Here is an 18,931-nt window from a genome sequence, read left to right as displayed (position 1 = left end):
CGTGTATATACTATATATAGCAGGGATCCCATGGACTGCGAGGATACGGTGACCGTGTATATACTATATATAGCAGTGATCCCATGGACTGCGAGGATACGGTGACCGTGTATATACTATATATAGCAGTGATCCCATGGACTGCGAGGATACGGTGACCGTGTATATACTATATATAGCAGTGATCCCATGGACTGCGAGGATACGGTGACTGTGTATATACTATATATAGCAGGGATCCCATGGACTGCGAGGATACGGTGACCGTGTATATACTATATATAGCAGGGATCCCATGGACTGCGAGGATACGGTGACCGTGTATATACTATATATAGCAGGGATCCCATGGACTGCGAGGATACGGTGACTGTGTATATACTATATATAGCAGGGATCCCATGGACTGCGAGGATACGGTGACTGTGTATATACTATATATAGCAGGGATCCCATGGACTGCGAGGATACGGTGACCGTGTATATACTATATATAGCAGGGATCCTCACGCACCTGCAAACACCTTGAAGTCGGATTTGCTGTAGTCGCGAGGGGTGAATGGCGCAGTAGCCACTGGTTCTGCCATCTCCTCTCTCACACGTTTTCTCTCCACGTTGCAGGTCTCTGTGCCCGGATCACGAGTCGCGTGTTCTCGCCTTCTGCTGGCGTCCTCCTGCTGGAGAGTCAGGGGATCATGTACCAGGGGCAGGTAATAACGCTGGGCACACACTATGCCAACTGCTCAGAACAGATCCTCCGGGCGAGTACCCGCTCAGCGCAGTGTGTACATGACTCTATCCATAAGGTGCAGCCTCCTATACAATCATGCCAATCAGTCAGCATATAGGTGTACCCAGGTAGGTACCCAGCTCTTATTACCAGGCTGAGTAGCTCATCGGGCTCGGAGTCCAATGACACGCTCAGGAGGGGCCCGCCCGCTGCTCAGGAGGGGCCCGCTGGTCTAAATGAAGGACGATACATGAATGAGCTCTTCCCTAAACCCTGAGGACGGGATCAGTATGGGATCCCGGGCGCCAGAATGGTGGCAGCAGGGCAAGCACATCAAGGCCCCTTGCGGGCACAGTGGCTCGCTCCGCTCATCACAGGTTCTATAATCACTCACTCCCTCGCCGGTATTCCGAAGGCGGCATTATACCAGTCGGGATTTCGGCGTCGGTATTGCAACCGGCAGGATCCTGGTGGTCAGTATGTTAAATGCATACCCTGAGGATGTGTATGTATCACATCAGGAAAGCTGAAACGCAGAGGCCGCGATTGGCTAGTCATGCGACAGCGCTGTCCTTATCCTGTCACCGCTCTGGGGGCATTCCTACATGAAACCAGTTGCGGAGAGGGCGACTTTTTTTTTAAAATCGTTACTTATAAGGTTTCTTCCCAACCCACAGAAAGCCTTTAGAAATATACAGAGTGAAGGTGACCTCATGATCCTCCCTGACCACGGAACGTGGCCCTCTAGCCATGCACTGGGCTGGTCGCCATCACTTACCACTGCCTGCTCGCGCACAGACGGCAGCGCCGCAGCGTTGATTCTGAAGTCCCGTGTGGCCTGCTCCCGAGCAGCTGGAACACAGAAGACAGAGATTGAGGGAACTGCGTGCTAGTCATACACAGTAATACGGCCAGTGCCCGCCCGTGCCCACAGACGCCACCTTTCTCAGCCAGCTTCTTCTGTCTGGCCTCCTGCTTGGCCTTGGCTTCTCGCTCTTGCTGGGCGATGCTGACCAGTTTCCAGCGGTGACTGATCTAGAAGACAGAAGCGGCTCAGTCCTGTCACCAGGAGACGGGGGAACTGCGCAATACGGGAAACTCACCTCAAACATCTTTGTGTTGGGGTCGGACTTTGCTGCTTGAGAAGCATGGGCCCCTCGTACAACAGACGGCAGGAACTACGAGAGAGGAAGAGATACCCCAAATTATGTCACCAACATGGGCAAATGGGCAACTTCATCGTTCAGGTCTAGGCCCCCTACCATCCGGAACGGGTTGTCAAAGGACTCCAATATGGTTCTCGCCTTCTGCCGGGACAGGGAAACGCCATTTAGCTCATCCCGTTCATCCCCAGGATCCTAAGAGAAGAATAGGGATTTTTGTTACTTACCGTAAAATCTCTTTCATCCATCTGGGGGACGCTGCGCTGTTACTTGTGGGGTTAGTGTGCGTGGATGGGATTTTGGCACAGAACCTGTCAAAACTAACTCCTCGCCCCTCTAACCCCTCCTATCTCCAGCCTACCACTAGATCACCTCAGTTAGCGTTTAGCAAAGCCGGAGGAGACAGAATAGAGCATAACCAAGAAACCAGACAAAAGTACGGGAGGGATCGCAGCGTCCACCAGATGGAATCAGAGAAAGAGATTTTACGGTAAGTAACAAAAATCCCTATTTCGCTTTCATCCATCTGGGGGACGCTGCGCCATTACTTGTGGGATTTCCCAAAGCAAGCTAATTAGAGGAGGGAGACATGGACGGCAGAGCCGTCTGTAAAATCTGACGCCCAACAGAGGCAGTCAAACCAAAAGTATGGAAACGGTAGAACTTTGTGAAGGCATGCACGGAAGACCAGGTTGCCGCTTGACATAACTGCTCGACAGACACCCCACCGCGCACCACCCAAGAGGCCCCAACAGCTCTAGTCGAATGAGCCCTCAAAGAATCAGGAACAGGTAACGCCGAGGAAACATAAGCTTGCCTAATAGCAGAAGTAACCCAGCACGCCACTGTATTTTTAGAGGCCGGCCAGCCACGCTTGGGCGCATGCAAACAAAATCAATAATGTATCTGTACGTCTAATAGATTCTGTACAGGACAAATAAATGCGTAATTCTCTAACAACATCCAATGAGGCCAAATGGCAATCCCCTCCAGAAGAGTCTGGGACAAACGCCGGTAGAACAATGTCCTGATTCATATGGAAAGCAGACACAACTTTAGGCAGAAAAGAAGGCTTCGTACTTAAAACCACTCGATTGTTGTGAAAAACCAACAAAGGTGGTCTGCAAGAAAGCGCCGATAACTCTGAAACACGCCTAGCCGAAGCAATGGCCAAGAGAAAAACCACTTTTAGAGTAAGAAAGCGTAACTCAACAGAACTTAATGGTTCAAACGGAGGCTTCTGGAGAGCCTGAAGAACCAGATTTAAATTCCACGGTGGAACCGGAGGTACAAAAGGAGGTTGAATCCCGAGTACACCCTGAAGGAAAGTCTGAACTTCTAAAATGACAGCCAATCTTTTTTGGAAAAAGTACCGACAGTGCTGAAACTTGTCCCTTAAGGGAAAACAAACAAAGTCCTTTAGTCAGACCCTCCTGGAGAAAAGACAGCAGACGAGGTAAACGAAAGAGGTGCGGGGACAACCCACGCTTCTCACACCAAGCAATGTAAATACGCCATACCCTGTGATAAATACGAGAAGTGACAGGTTTCCTAGCCTGAAGCATAGTTTTTATCACTAGTCGAGATAACCCTTTAGCTCTTAAAATGTTGGATTCAAGAACCAAGCCGTCAAAGCCAGACGATCTAAACCCTGGTGGTGACAAGGACCTTGTAAGAGGAGATCGGGTCGTAGAGGAAGATGGAACGGTTCCCCCGACCACCATGCTGCGAAGAAGAGTGTACCACTGACGACGAGGCCAGTCCGGTGCTATAAGAATGACTGGTAGACCTTCTCTGCGGAAGCGTTGAAGAAGACGCGGTATCAAGGGAATTGGAGGGAACACATATCCGAGATGAAATTGCCACAGGGCTGTCAATGCATCGATTAGCGTTGCTTGAGGGTCCTGAGTGTGAGAACCGTACCGAGGTAACTTTCGGTTGAGGCGGGATGCCATGAGGTCGATGTCGGGTGTTCCCCACAGAGACACCAGGGTCAGAAAATAGGATTTTGGTACTTACCAGGTAAATCCTTTTCTTTGAATCCATAGGGGGCACTGGAGTACTCTTGGGATATGGACGGCGTAGCAGAACAAAGGCACTGAATATTTAAATTTAGAACTCTCCACCCCTCCATATCCCAGAGTACCTCAGTGTACGACCTCAGTGTTTTTTACTGAGCGAACAGGAACTATATAGAGAGGTTGATAATGGAGAATTCCTATAACATAACGGACAACAACAAAGTTGACCCATAACGTTACTGTCAACTAAACAGTTGACACCATAACCGATAGATCTTTATAATTTGAACCAATCGGTGAAACTGTGTTACCATAAGCTCCTCTGAGCTTAAAACAACCAGGTAAAACTGCTCTGGGTGGGCGTCCAGTGCCCCCTATTGATTCAAAGAAAAGGATTTACCTGGTAAGTACCAAAATCCTATTTTCTTTTTCATCCACTAGGGGTCACTGGAGTACTCTTGGGACGTACCAAAGCTTCCCTCGTGGGCGGGGAGAGCTGTTTGGCACTTGTAACAGTAGACAGCCAAAGCTAGATGCTGATGCCGCAACCGTTTCATAACGTGTAAACGCGCACAAACGTGTGCACTGAAGGCTATGTAGCCGCGTCGTAGACGCTCCACGACCAGCTGGGTCTGACATTCCCACAGAACCTGTGGAATGAGCTATTACTGACGAAGGCGACTGTAACTTAGCCTTAAAGTAAGCCTGACTTGTAGTCATTTTTATCCAACTGGATAATGTCTGCTGAGAAACTGGCTAACCCCAGTTGGCAGCATCATAGAGAACAAACAACGTATCCGTATTACGTACTGTAGACGTTCGGGACATATAGACGCGTAATGCGTGTACCACATTTAGAATTCTAGAATGTGCTGTCAACACAGGAACCACTATTGGTGTATTGATGTGAAGAATAAGAAATCGGAATTTGTCCTAAGTTCTGCTTTGACATGAGAAAACTCAAATACGGTGGCTTGGAATACAAGGCACCCAAATATGAAAACAAAACCCTTGCCGAAGCTAAGGCTAGAAGAAAAACGTTTTCCAAGTGAGAAACTTAATCCCCATTTGTTGTAAGGGTTCAAAATATGAAAACTGTAAGAAATCTGAACCCAACCTCAAGTCGCCTGGCGCTGTAGGTGGGACAAATGGAGGCTGCACTTTGATGACACCTTGTAGAAAGGTGTGTACCGACGCAATAGAGTCAAACGTCTTTGAAAATAACTTGACCACACAGATACCTGCACCCTCAGTGCAGATAAACTCAGTTCTCCATTCCACCCCGTCTGTAAAATAACAGAATACGGGTAACTTGAAAGATGATGTCGGAAACTTCAGAGCTTCACCACCTATATAGGCACACCAAATTTTGTAATAATGAGCTGCCGTAAGCGGCTTCCTAGCTCGTAACATGGTTGGTATAACCGATACTGTAATGCCCTATTTCTTTTCTTAAGAGGGCGGTCTGAACCCCCACCCCGTCAACCGCAGCCGCGGTACATAGGTAATAGGTACATAGGTAACTAGGGGTAAAAGAACGGTGCCTGTTGTAACAGGTTGGACATATTATGAGCGGGCCAAGATCGTGTGCAAGTATTCCTTGGAGATTCGAGAAGCAAGCTCTCAGAAACCCATGAGATATCACCAATATGACTGTGACGAACTGTCTTATGATCCGTTTTAGCAACGGAGAGAGCAGCGGAAAATGGTGGAGCCAGATACACGATGCTGAATGACCACACGAATGTGAGAACCTCCACCGCCACTGCCCTTGTGATCTGTCGTTTTGTACACATACTGAGCGTTTGTAATTGTGGCGAGATGCCATCATGTATACCTGAGGGTAACCCCTTCTGTGGACTCACATATGAAACACCTCTGGATTGAATGCCCAGTTTTCAGGATATAAATCCCGACGGGTGAGATCATCTGTCTAACAGATATTCACTTCCGGAATGAACCCTGGCGACAACATCACCTAATGGTGTTCTGGGCAATTGAGGATTCAAGCTACCTGCCGCATTGCCATGCGGCTTCTTGGTCCTCCCTGATGTATATGCAACTCCCGTTGCGTTGTCTGACTGTACTTGGACAGACTGAAAGCAAAGCATGTAGTGCATTGTAAATTGCACGGAGTTCCAGGACATTTATAGACAGCAATCTGTCGTGATCCGTTTTAGAACCCCTGTCGCTGCTTTTAACTACAACTCCTCAACCTCTGAGACTCTCGTCCAGAGTATATACACCCTCGCCCTGTGGGAAACGCGAGAGAAGGCCAGCGAACTAACGCACTTTGAAAACACATTATTGTTCCTAATAGGCGAATACACCAATGTACCGCTAGTGTGCGTGGCTTTTGCACTAATTGTACTAGCTGGTATATTTGTTCTTGCTGGTGTAGTAGGTAAATGTCTTTGATTTACCGTATTTATAATCATACCTAGGAATTGAAGTCGTTGAGACGGAATTAGATGCGATTGCTTTTTGAACTTGACCTGCCACCATGGTGTACGTTAGTAGCGCCAGTAAGAAGAATCTCTGTTGAGACAGAGTTCTTATGAGCAGATCGTCTAAGTATGGAACGATTGTCACTGGCAGGGCTCTGAGATGAGCTATCATCACCAACATCACTTTGGTAAATACCCGAGGCGTTGACAAGAAGCCAAACGGTAGATGAAATGTTTCCATACATAGAGCGCCTAGTGAGCCAAATGTATCTTGGGTGTTTATAATGTTTGACACAGACTAATTCACCAATGGTGGATTCTCCCACTTAGATGTGGAAACGGGTAAATAGACTTAAATCTTGGTCAGATATTCTAAATAAGAAATTCATTGAAAATCTGTTGTTTATTAAATTCGACGGATTAGATGTTAGAGTCTCCTTAGTCTCTGTAAATTCGAGACATTGACTCACTCACTGGTCATTAGCAATGTATGATTGCCCAAACCCCGCACTATCTGTGCTGGTTTAATGTGAGGTGTGACATAGAATTATCCGACTGCATTAAATTATAAGACCAGTTAAATTAACACCTTGGTACCCAAAGGAAAATTGTACCTTTGGAAAGACTCCTTCATTAGAGCTTGCGGAATAACTTCCGTCGATCTTACCGCTCTTGTCGAGCGGAGTTAATTTGAATTGCCAATGTTTAACATAGGATCTGGGATTCTGAAAACCTACACACATAGAGAACATGTGGTAGATTTATGTCTCGTTTAAAAGTATTTTTAGTCTGCGCTGGAGCCTTACTCCCTATGCAGACAGACAACACAATAGGCAACGGACAGACACCTGCACGACTTAGTAAAGTTATTATCTGAAGGTGTGTAATATATATTTATTTCTGGCTGAAAAGCAGTTCACATGGGCAGCCTATGTGAAACCAGAACCAAAAATTCCCACTAACACCCCTGCGCCTCTGGTGGCGTAGAGATGTATGGCAGGAATGTTCCGGAATTACAACTGTAAAACAACAGGAAGCATGGTTAAAATGGCCCCAATGCCATGCTGACCCTGATAATCACAGAACAATTGTTTCAGTGTTAATATAGCCTATTATACAATGATAATCACAAGCAGGGTACAACACATGCTCTAGTGTGAATAAATATATATATTCTCTTCACAGACATTAATATAGGCTCATAGCGTATTATACAGTGATAATATTAATATAGGCTAAATAGCCTATTATACAGTAATAATCACAGGGCATGTTACAATACATGCCTGCAGTGTTACAATACATGCCTCACCATCATTAATATAGGCTCAATAGCCTTATTATACAGTGATAATAACAGACATTAAATAATCACAGGGCATGTTACAATACATGCCTCACCATCATTATTATCTAGTGAATATTTTACATCACCTTGCCGCTGTAATCCGCCAGATTCCACCGCCCCCCTTCCCCCCGTGCTCCCTGTAACGCTGTGTCTCAGCGGGAAGCCAGGGAATTCTTGCAGGGAGGCTTTTGCCGAGCAGCGGAGGTCACCAGGAGCGCTCCGTTGCTTCTGCTGGTGACTGACGGAGCGTCTGCGGGTGGCCGTTGCTAGGCGGACGGACGGAGCGGCGGCCCGTTGTCACTCTTAGCGCTGTCTGCGGGTGGACGGAGCGGCGCCGGTTCTGGCATGCTGGGCGGCCGGACGTAGCGGCTGGGATGGCCGGACGGAGCGGCTGCCGTATGGAGCGGCTGGGGCGTCTGACGGGCGGATGTATGAGCGGCGGAAGCGGCATTACAATACCCCACATAGCGGGCGGCAGCCTGCGCTGACCGTCCCGTTCCCCAGCCTACCTTATCTGATCATGTCTCCAGTCATGGCTGCGACGGGGCTTCTATTTGTAAGCTCCGTCCAGCTTGCAGGAGACAGTGGGCTGCGTGTGGCTGTGAGGGTGCTCTTTGTGAGGACCGACACGCCATGCGCTGCCTTGCAGCGGCACCATCCCGGACCCATGTTTTTCTAGAAACTGGGAAGGGAAGTGTAAAAAGTAAAAATAAAAATGAAAAATTAATAAAATCTTCCACAAGTGTGGGAACTCCCACAAGCCGATGTTAGTGCTGTGAGCACCGAAAAAACACTGAGGTCGTACACTGAGGTACTCTGGGATATGGAGGGGTGGAGAGTTCTAAATTTAAATATTCAGTGCCTTTGTTCTGCTACGCCGTCCATATCCCAAGAGTACTCCAGTGACCCCTAGTGGATGAAAAAGAAAGACTTCTTGATGAAGTTCCCATTCCCCCGGATGTATCGTGTGACGGCTTAAGAAATCTGCTTCCCAGTTGTCTACCCCTGGAATGTGAATTGCGCATATGGTCAGAATCCACCTTTCCGCCCACTGTAGAATATGTGTGACTTCCCTCATGGCTCTCCAACTGCGAGTTCCTCCCTGCTTGTTTATGTAAGCTACTGCTGTGGCGTTGTCTGATTGAATGCGTACTGGGTGACCCCTGACTCTGTCCTGTATCTGAACCAGAGAGAGTACCGAATTGCTCTTAACTCTAAAATGTTGATCGGTAACTTCGATTCCTGAACGCTCCAGAGCCCCTGGAGATGTTGGGACTGAAACACCGCCCCCCCAACCGGTGAGGCTGGCGTCCGTAGTGACCATCATCCAATCCCAGACCGTGAACGGTGCTCCCTTGGTTAAATTGGAACTGTGAAGCCACCAAAGTAGAGACTGTCGAGTCTGAACCGACAGTCGGCATAATTGCAAGTCCAGATGCGGACCCGTCTGATTCCAAGAGCCCAGAATCTGCGACTGAAGGGCACGAGCATGAAATCTGGCATATGGTATTGTCTCGAACGTTGCTACCATTTTGCCAAACACCTGCATACATCTGAGAACCGATACCCTCGGCATTTGCAACAGAGAGCGAATCCTGGACCCGAGATCCTGAAGCTTGTCCTGAGGTAGAAAAACCTTCTGACTCCTTGTGTCGAACAGTAGACCTAGAAACACTATCTCCTGAGAGGGAGTCAGGGAAGATTTTCGGAAATTCACAATCCATCCGAAGGACTGCAGAGTGGTCGTGGTGTGTTGTAGGTGCTGTTGAAGAAGTTCCGGCGAGGGAGCTTTTAGTAATAGATCGTCCAGGTAAGGAGTAATGTTGATCCCTTGACCTCTGAGGACCGCCACCACGTGACCCAATATTTTTGTAAATACTCGAGGGGCCGTGGAAAGACCGAAAGGAAGAGCCTGAAATTGGAAATGCCAACCTCAACAGACGTTGACCCGACCAAATTGGGACGTGGAGATAAGCGTCCTTTATGTCGATAGATGACAAATACTCCTCTGGTTCCATGGCTGCGATGATCGAACGAATCAATTCCATTTTGAACTTCTGGACAGAACGATAAGGATTCAGGCATTTTAGATTTAAAATGGGTCGAAATGAACCGTCCGGTTTGTTTACTAGAAAAAGACTTGAGTAAAACCCTTGACCGCGTTGAGCTCTGGGAACTGAACAAATTACTCCCCGTTTTAAAAGCGTGGAAGTAGCCTGAATTATTGCTTGGCGTCTGAAGGGATCGCTCGGAATAGGAGTGATGAAGAAACGGTCTGGAACAGGTTCTTCGAGATCCAAAATGTAACCTCGGGTAATGACTCCAGTCACCCACTGATCCGGATGCGACAGGAGCCACACCTGTTCGAACTGTAGAAACCGCGCTCCCACCACCCAGGATCCCTCCGGCGAAGTCCTCGCGTCATGCTGCAGGTTTGTCGGCAGGCTTGACTGCCGCTCTGCGAGGTGCTTGTGCGCCTCTACGTGGAAATCTTGAAAAGGCTCGAAAGGACTGGAAAACGCCCCTACTCTGAGTACAGAAGGATCGAAATCTAGTCGTTTTTGACTTCTGAGGAACAACTGGAAGAAACGGACTCTTACCACCCGTAGTATCAGAGATAATCTTCTTAAGTTCTGAACCAAAGAGGAACTCTCCCTCAAATGGAACTGCTGTCAATGTCTGTTTTGAATCAGAGTCAGCGTTCCAAACACGAAGCCATAGCGCACGCCTCGCTGTAACCGCCAGAGCAGATCAACGCAACTGTAGCGAGCCAAAGTCTAGCAAGGCCTCACCAACAAAGGTGAGAGCCTCAGAGATCTGTTCAGCCAGCTGAATAGCCTCTGATGGGTCATCCGACTGCATGCCAGATACCACCTGGGCCAACCAATCATCACCGGCTTTAAGCACCCAGGCACTAGCAAGTATTGGACGCAGAGAAATACCTGATAAAGCAAAAAAGGATTTAAGAATAGCTTCAACCTTCTGATCTGTTGGATCCTTTAATGTCACTGATTGTACTGAAGGAATTACCGTAGCATTCGCCAAATGAGAAATAGGAGCATCAACTTTCGGAGCAGTTTCCCTGAATTGTATGTCCTCCTCTGCAAAAGGATACAAAAATCTTAATTTCTTAGGAGCCTGAAATCATGAATCCGGCTTAAGCCAAGGTTCCTTCAAAATGTCTGCGAAATGAGTACAAGACGGAAAGACCGTTACTTGTCTTTTCCGACTCTTGAAGAAGCCTGACGAAGTTTCCGCCTCCGCCAAATCCTGAAGGTTAAGAGTCTGACGGATGGCCTCAATCAATCTGACACCTGAACTTGTAGATAATTCCTATTCTTCCCAGGCGGAAGCCTCCTCCCACTCAGACTCCAGTTCACCTTCCTCCAGAGCAGCGGATACCGGATCTAAGTCCTCTCCTGGGAAGGTGATAGCGGGCAACGGATGCTGTCGTTTAGCGGCCACTGAACTTGAAGCGGTCACAATCTTGTTAATAGACTGTGCTAAGTCTGCAATACTTTTACTCATATTCCTTGCCCAAGGCGGCTCCATAGCCGACTGACCAGAATCAACACCTGACTGGGATTGACGTAAATCAGCAATAGCATCGGCCATATTCCTGGCCCATAGAGGGGCTGACTGATCCGCTGATACACTAGGCTGCTCTACTGTAGGTGTCACGGAGCATGCCAGGATCCGTGCTACCCTTTGACAGCTTTGAACCACACTGAGAACAGGCAAAATACACAGCTGAGCCTGTCTTCCCTTTAGTAGGTTTGTCTGGCTTACTGACCATTGCCAATTTCTATCAGTGGCTTATAAAATAAACAATAACCAAATAACCAGGAAAGTTCTATATAAGGTTGAAGCCAGAGAAAAATCCCTCTACTTCTGTTGAAATATTGTGTACCCCTCCTGTAAACTTCACAGTGTGAGTACTAAAATAACCCCAAATTAATCAAATTTCTACAATATCAATAGCCTAGCAATACTTGCCATCATGCTGCTCCCCGCCTGTGATATAGACGGGGTGAGACGCTGGATTCCGTCAGTGTGTTGTGGCAGCGCAGCGTCCCCCGCTTCCACTCCGGCAGCAAGCAAGAAGATGGTGCCTGAAGCTGGGTCCCGCCCCCACAGAGTGAGGACGTCATCTCACCCCCAGCATCCCGCCGCGGTTACCGCTCCCCTTCAGCAGCCCGAGCACCATACCTCCCCTTCTGTGAAGGGACCTTCTGCTCTGTTACACTAGCGGCGGTGATCTGAGTGATCCCGCTGCCATATCTAAACAGCTCCCCCCACACACATGAGAGAGAAGAAGGGGAGCGGAGATTACTGAAATGTTATGAAAGTAGCCGCCCATGCCTGCAGGTTGTGGCAGTCCTACCTTGACAGATTTTTGCCTCCTCGGATCTGAGCCCGGAACGAGCAAGCCCCAGTGACATGAGTATGGTGACTCCCCAGAGGTAAAATGCATACTGACCCCACTCCTGTTATACTTGTCACCTGGGGACTAAGTATAGCTGAAAAACCTAAAAGAAAGAAATAAAACCTAACTAAAAACTATAGATAAGGAAACCGGTGCCTGTACTCCTCAGGCACAAACCTAAAACGGAGGTGATCTAGTGGCAGGCTGGAGATGGGAGGGGTTAGAGGGGGGAGGAGTCAGTTTCTATAGGTTCTGTACCAAACTCCCATCCACACACTCTAACCCCACAAGTAACAGCGCAGCGTCCCCCAGATGGATGAAAGAAATAAGAGGTGTATTTAGGGGTCCGAGCGCCCCTGGCAAAGTAAAGGACTGGTGTCCCCCCATATTTGAAATAGGGAAGGCAAGTGTGCCAAAAAAAAAGGGGCATGGCCACTCAATAGTACCACAATTCAAATTACACCACAGTAGTGTACCTTTTTCACATTACACAGCACAGTAATGTACATTATTCATGTTATGTACACAGTAGTACCCCTTATACACATTATGCCATACAGTAGTGCCTATATATATATATATATATATATATATATATATATATATATATATATATATATATATATATATATATATATATATATATGTGGGAGGGCATGCATGCTCCTGGGAAAGTGGGCGTGGCCTCGCAATTTTATGTTATATCAAACTATAAATATAAAATCACACCCCCTACCCATGCACACACACACACAATTAGCAGCCTTACACACAATACCCACAGTAGTTCTCCTTACACATGATGTCCCCAGTATAGTGTCAGATGCACATAATGTCCCCAGTCGTGCAGTGCCAGATACACATAATGCCTCCGAGTATAGGGGGTCATTCCGAGTTGATCCCTTGCTAGCTAGTTTTAGCAGCTATGCAAATGCTATGCCGCCGCCCACTGGGAGTGTATTTTAGCTTAGCAGAAGTGTGAACGCATGTGCAGCCGAGCTCTGCAAAAACAGTTTGTGCAGTTTCAGAGTAGCTCTGAACCTACCCAGCGCTTGCAATCACTTCAGCCTATTCGTGTCCGGATTTGATGTCATACACCTGCCCAGCGAACGCCCAGCCACGCCTGCATTTTTTCAGACACGTCTGCGTTTTTGCAAACACTCCCTGAAAACGGTCAGTTGACACCCAGAATCGCCCCTTTCCTGTCAATCTTCTTGCGGCCCTCAGTGTGACTGCGAACAACGGCAGCTAGCGATTAACTCGGAATGACCCCCCATAGTGCCACATACACATATGCCCCCACAGTGCCAGATACACACATTCCCCCTCAGTGCGACACTCAAATTCCCCCACAGTGCCAGATACACGTATGCCCCCAGAGTGCCAGATACACGTATGCCCCCACAGTGCCAGATACACATGCCCCCACAGTGCCACATACACATATGCCCCCACAGTGCCAGATACACACATTCCCCCTCAGTGCGACACTCAAATTCCCCCACAGTGCCAGATACACATATGCCCCCACAGTGCCAGATACACAAATTCCCCCTCCGTGCCAGACACTCAAATTCCCCCACAGTGCCAGATACACGTATGCCCCCAGAGTGCCAGATACACGTATGCCCCCACAGTGCCAGATACACATGCCCCCACAGTGCCACATACACATATGCCCCCACAGTGCCAGATACACACATTCCCCCTCAGTGCGACACTCAAATTCCCCCACAGTGCCAGATACACGTATGCCCCCAGAGTGCCAGATACACGTATGCCCCCACAGTGCCAGACACACATATGCCCCCAGAGTGCCAGATACACGTATGCCCTCACAGTACCAGACACACATATGCCCCCACAGTGCCAGACACACATATGCCCCCACAGTGCCAGACACACATATGCCCCCATGTTGATTTTACTATTAAAGGCAGCACTTTTTGGTAGATTCACTTTTAGAGGCGGCAGCTATTCCCCCCACCCACGTGTAGTTCCTTAACAGCAGGGATGCCCATTAATGATCAAAGAATGCAGCAGCAGCCACTGTAATTTGCGCCGGGGTCCAGCACCGCACCACAATACAGACAAGAAACTCTACATAAACTACACCCCCCAGCAGCGACTGCTGCATACTGTGATCATTACTGGGCATCCCTGCTGGTGAGGAACTACACGGTGGTGGGGCGATAGCTGCTGCCTCTAAAAGTGAATCTACCTACTGCCCGCAGGTGGCACCTCTGGACAGCGCCCCTCCTTGGCTGGCGAGTGCCATCCTGGCCAATAGGAAGATACACCCCTGGGTAGTCTGTACATACAGCCATCAACCTCTGTAATGCGCGCCACGCAGCGGCCGCCTCAGGGGGAGGTCAGGTGCGTGCACGGCAGCGGCCGCCTCAGGGAGAGGTCAGGTGCGTGCACGGCAGCGGCCGCCTCAGGGAGAGGTCAGGTGCATGCACGGCAGCGGCCGCCTCAGGGGGAGGTCAGGTGCGCGCCCCGCAGCGGCCGCCTCAGGGGGAGGTCAGGTGCGCGCCCCGCAGCGGCCGCCTCAGGGGGAGGTCAGGTGCGCGCCCCGCAGCGGCCGCCTCAGGGGGAGGTCAGGTGCGCGCCCCGCAGCGGCCGCCTCAGGGGGAGGTCAGGTGCGCGCCCCGCAGCGGCCGCCTCAGGGGGAGGTCAGGTGCGCGCCCCGCAGCGGCCGCCTCAGGGGGAGGTCAGGTGCGCGCCCCGCAGCGGCCGCCTCAGGGGGAGGTCAGGTGCGCGCCCCGCAGCGGCCGCCTCAGGGGGAGGTCAGGTGCGCGCCCCGCAGCGGCCGCCTCAGGGGGAGGTCAGGTGCGCGCCCCGCAGCGGCCGCCTCAGGGGGAGGTCAGGTGTGCGCCCCGCAGCGGCCGCCTCAGGGGGAGGTCAGGTGCATGCACGGCAGCGGCCGCCTCAGGGGGAGGTCAGGTGCATGCACGGCAGCGGCCGCTTCAGGGGGAGGTCAGGTGCATGCACGGCAGCGGCCGCCTCAGGGGGAGGTCAGGTGCGCGCCCCGCAGTGGTCGCCTCAGGGGGAGGTCAGGTGCGCGCCCCGCAGCGGTCGCCTCAGGGGGAGGTCAGGTGCGCGCCCCGCAGCGGCCGCCTCAGGGGGAGGTCAGGTGCGCGCCCCGCAGCGGCCGCCTCAGGGGGAGGTCAGGTGTGCGCCCCGCAGCGGCCGCCTCAGGGGGAGGTCAGGTGTGCGCCCCGCAGCGGCCGCCTCAGGGGGAGGTCAGGTGTGCGCCCCGCAGCGGCCGCCTCAGGGGGAGGTCAGGTGCGCGCCACGCAGCGGCCGCCTCAGGGGGAGGTCAGGTGCGCGCCACGCAGCGGCCGCCTCAGGGCATATAATTACAGTATTTCCTGAGCAAAACACACGGCACCTCGTAACATTCCATAAAATACATTATGATATTAATTCAGTCAATAAATACAATTAAATGGTGTGTAATTGATTATTAAAAGGACTGCAACTATAAACATTTTCTGTGAATGACGCAGAGAAAGGCTCTGCACAGAGAAAGGCTCTGCCATGGAGATATGAGTGACACAGAGAAAGGCTCTGCCATGGAGATATGAGTGACACAGAGAAAGGCTCTGCCATGGAGATATGAGTGACACAGAGAAAGGTTCTGCCATGGAGATATGAGTGACAGAGAAAGGCTCTGCCATGGAGATATGAGTGACACAGAGAAATGCTCTGCCATGGAGATATGAGTGACACAGAGAAAGGCTCTGCCACGGAGATATGAATGACACAGAGAAAGGCTCTGCCACGGAGATATGAATGACACAGAGAAAGGCTCTGCCATGGATATATGAGTGACACAGAGAAAGGCTCTGCCATGGAGATATGAATGACAGAGAAAGGCTCTGCCATGGAGATATGAATGACACAGAGAAAGGCTCTGCCATGGAGATATGACTGACGCAGAGAAAGGCTCTGCCATGGATATATGACTGACGCAGAGAAAGGCTCTGCCATGGATATATGACTGACGCAGAGAAAGGCTCTGCCATGGATATATGACTGACGCAGAGAAAGGCTCTGCCATGGATATATGACTGACGCAGAGAGATATGACTGACGCAGAAAAAGGCTCTGCCATGGAGATATGAGCGACACAGAGAAAGGCTCTGCCATGGAGATATGAGCGACACAGAGAAAGGCTCTGCCATGGAGATATGAGCGACACAGAGAAAGGCTCTGCCATGGAGATATGAATGACACAGAGAAAGGCTCTGCCATGGATATATGACTGACGCAGAGAAAGGCTCTGCCATGGATATATGAATGACGCAGAGAAAGGCTCTGCCATGGATATATGAATGACGCAGAGAACGGCTCTGCCATGGATATATGACTGACGCAGAGAAAGGCTCTGCCATGGATATATGACTGACGCAGAGAAAGGCTCTGCCATGGATATATGAATGACGCAGAGAAAGGCTCTGCCATGGATATATGACTGACGCAGAGAAAGGCTCTGCCATGGATATATGACTGACACAGAGAAAGGCTCTGCCATGGAGATATGAATGACACAGAGAAAGGCTCTGCCATGGAGATATGAATGACACAGAGAAAGGCTCTGCCATGGATATATGAGTGACACAGAGAAAGGCTCTGCCATGGAGATATGAATGACACAGAGAAAGGCTCTGCCATGGATATATGACTGACGCAGAGAAAGGCTCTGCCATGGATATATGAGTGACACAGAGGAAGGCTCTGCCATGGAGATATGAGTGACACAGAGAAAGGCTCTGCCATGGAGATATGACTGACGCAGAGAAAGGCTCTGCCATGGATATATGACTGACGCAGAGAAAGGCTCTGCCATGGATATATGACTGACGCAGAGAAAGGCTCTGCCATGGATATATGAGTGACACAGAGGAAGGCTCTGCCATGGAGATATGAGTGACACAGAGAAAGGCTCTGCCATGGAGATATGACTGACGCAGAGAAAGGCTCTGCCATGGATATATGACTGACGCAGAGAAAGGCTCTGCCATGGATATATGACTGACGCAGAGAAAGGCTCTGCCATGGATATATGACTGACGCAGAGAGATATGACTGACGCAGAAAAAGGCTCTGCCATGGAGATATGAGCGACACAGAGAAAGGCTCTGCCATGGAGATATGAGCGACACAGAGAAAGGCTCTGCCATGGAGATATGAATGACACAGAGAAAGGCTCTGCCATGGATATATGACTGACGCAGAGAAAGGCTCTGCCATGGATATATGAATGACGCAGAGAACGGCTCTGCCATGGATATATGAATGACACAGAGAAAGGCTCTGCCATGGATATATGACTGACGCAGAGAAAGGCTCTGCCATGGATATATGACTGACGCAGAGAAAGGCTCTGCCATGGATATATGACTGACGCAGAGAAAGGCTCTGCCATGGATATATGACTGACGCAGAGAAAGGCTCTGCCATGGATATATGAATGACGCAGAGAAAGGCTCTGCCATGGATATATGAATGACGCAGAGAAAGGCTCTGCCATGGAGATATGAATGACTCAGAGAAAGGCTCTGCCATGGAGATATGAATGACACAGAGAAAGGCTCTGCCATGGAGATATGAGTGACACGAGAAAGGCTCTGCCATGGATATATGACTGACACAGAGAAAGGCTCTGCCATGGAGATATGAATGACGCAGAGAAAGGCTCTGCCATGGAGATATGAATGACACAGAGAAAGGCTCTGCCATGGATATATGAGTGACACAGAGAAAGGCTCTGCCATGGAGATATGAATGACACAGAGAAAATAGGATTTTGGTACTTACCAGGTAAATCCTTTTCTTTGAATCCATAGGGGGCACTGGAGTACTCTTGGGATATGGACGGGCGTAGCCCGAACAAAGGCACTGAATATTTAAATTTAGGCCTCTCCCCCCCCTCCATATCCCCGAGTACCTCAGTGTACTCTCTCAGTGTTTTTTACTGAGCGAACAGGAACGATATAGAGAGGTTGACAATGGAGAATACCTATAACATAACGGACAACAACAATGTTGACCCATAACCTTACTGTCAACTAAACAGTTGACACCATAACCGATAGAACTTTATAATTTGAACCAATCGGTGAAAATGTGTTACCATAAGCTCCTCTGAGCTTAATATCAATGAAGTAAAACTTGTTACCCTAAGCTCCCTTGAGCTTAAAACAACCCAGGTAAAACTGCTCTGGGTGGGCGTCCAGTGCCCCCTATGGATTCAAAGAAAAGGATTTACCTGGTAAGTACCAAAATCCTATTTTCTTTATCATCCACTAGGGGTCACTGGAGTACTCTTGGGACGTACCAAAGCTTCCCTCGTGGGCGGGAGAGCTGTTTGATACTTGTAACAGTAGGCAGCCCAAAGCTAGATGCTGATGGCGCCACCATTTATAACGTGTAAACGTGCACAAACGTGGTGCACATGAAGGCTATGAAGGCTATATAGGCGCGTTTTAGACGCTCCACGACCCCCTGGGTGTGACATTCCCACCGAACCTGTGGGATGAACTATTACTGACGTAAGCAATTGTAACTTAGCCTTAACGTAAGCCTGACTTTTAGTCATTATTATTACCCAACTGGATAATGTCTGCTGAGAAACTGGCTAACCCCAGTTGGCAGTATCATAGAGAACAAACAACGTATTCATATCACGTACTGTTGACGTTCGGGACATATATAAACGCGTAATGCGTGTACCACATTCAGAATTCTAGAATGTGCTGTCCACACAGGAACCCCTATTGGTATATTG

General features: G+C 49.5%; 1 protein-coding gene across 2 annotated transcripts in view; it reads right to left on the bottom strand.

Moving 5' to 3' along the window:
• Window positions 1-18,931, bottom strand: part of EXOSC10 (exosome component 10) — a 175,366-nt gene that overhangs the window by 56,188 nt on the left and 100,247 nt on the right. Inside the window, exons 18-22 of one of the 2 annotated variants that reach the window (XM_063948684.1) lie at window positions 1,993-2,088; window positions 1,834-1,908; window positions 1,672-1,765; window positions 1,509-1,582; window positions 515-674 (exon numbers count right to left, since the gene is read on the bottom strand). In XM_063948684.1, the coding sequence (XP_063804754.1) occupies window positions 515-674; window positions 1,509-1,582; window positions 1,672-1,765; window positions 1,834-1,908; window positions 1,993-2,088 (499 nt within the window). Of the gene's footprint in view, window positions 1-514; window positions 678-1,508; window positions 1,583-1,671; window positions 1,766-1,833; window positions 1,909-1,992; window positions 2,089-18,931 lie in introns of both variants that reach the window. The other variant, XM_063948683.1, reaches the window with a different exon arrangement.

Source organism: Pseudophryne corroboree (genome assembly GCF_028390025.1).
Source record: "Pseudophryne corroboree isolate aPseCor3 chromosome 10 unlocalized genomic scaffold, aPseCor3.hap2 SUPER_10_unloc_2, whole genome shotgun sequence".
Classification (NCBI taxonomy): domain Eukaryota; kingdom Metazoa; phylum Chordata; class Amphibia; order Anura; family Myobatrachidae; genus Pseudophryne; species Pseudophryne corroboree.
The sequence above is the reverse complement of the archived record's forward strand: the minus strand, read 5'-3'. Positions and strand labels throughout refer to the sequence as shown.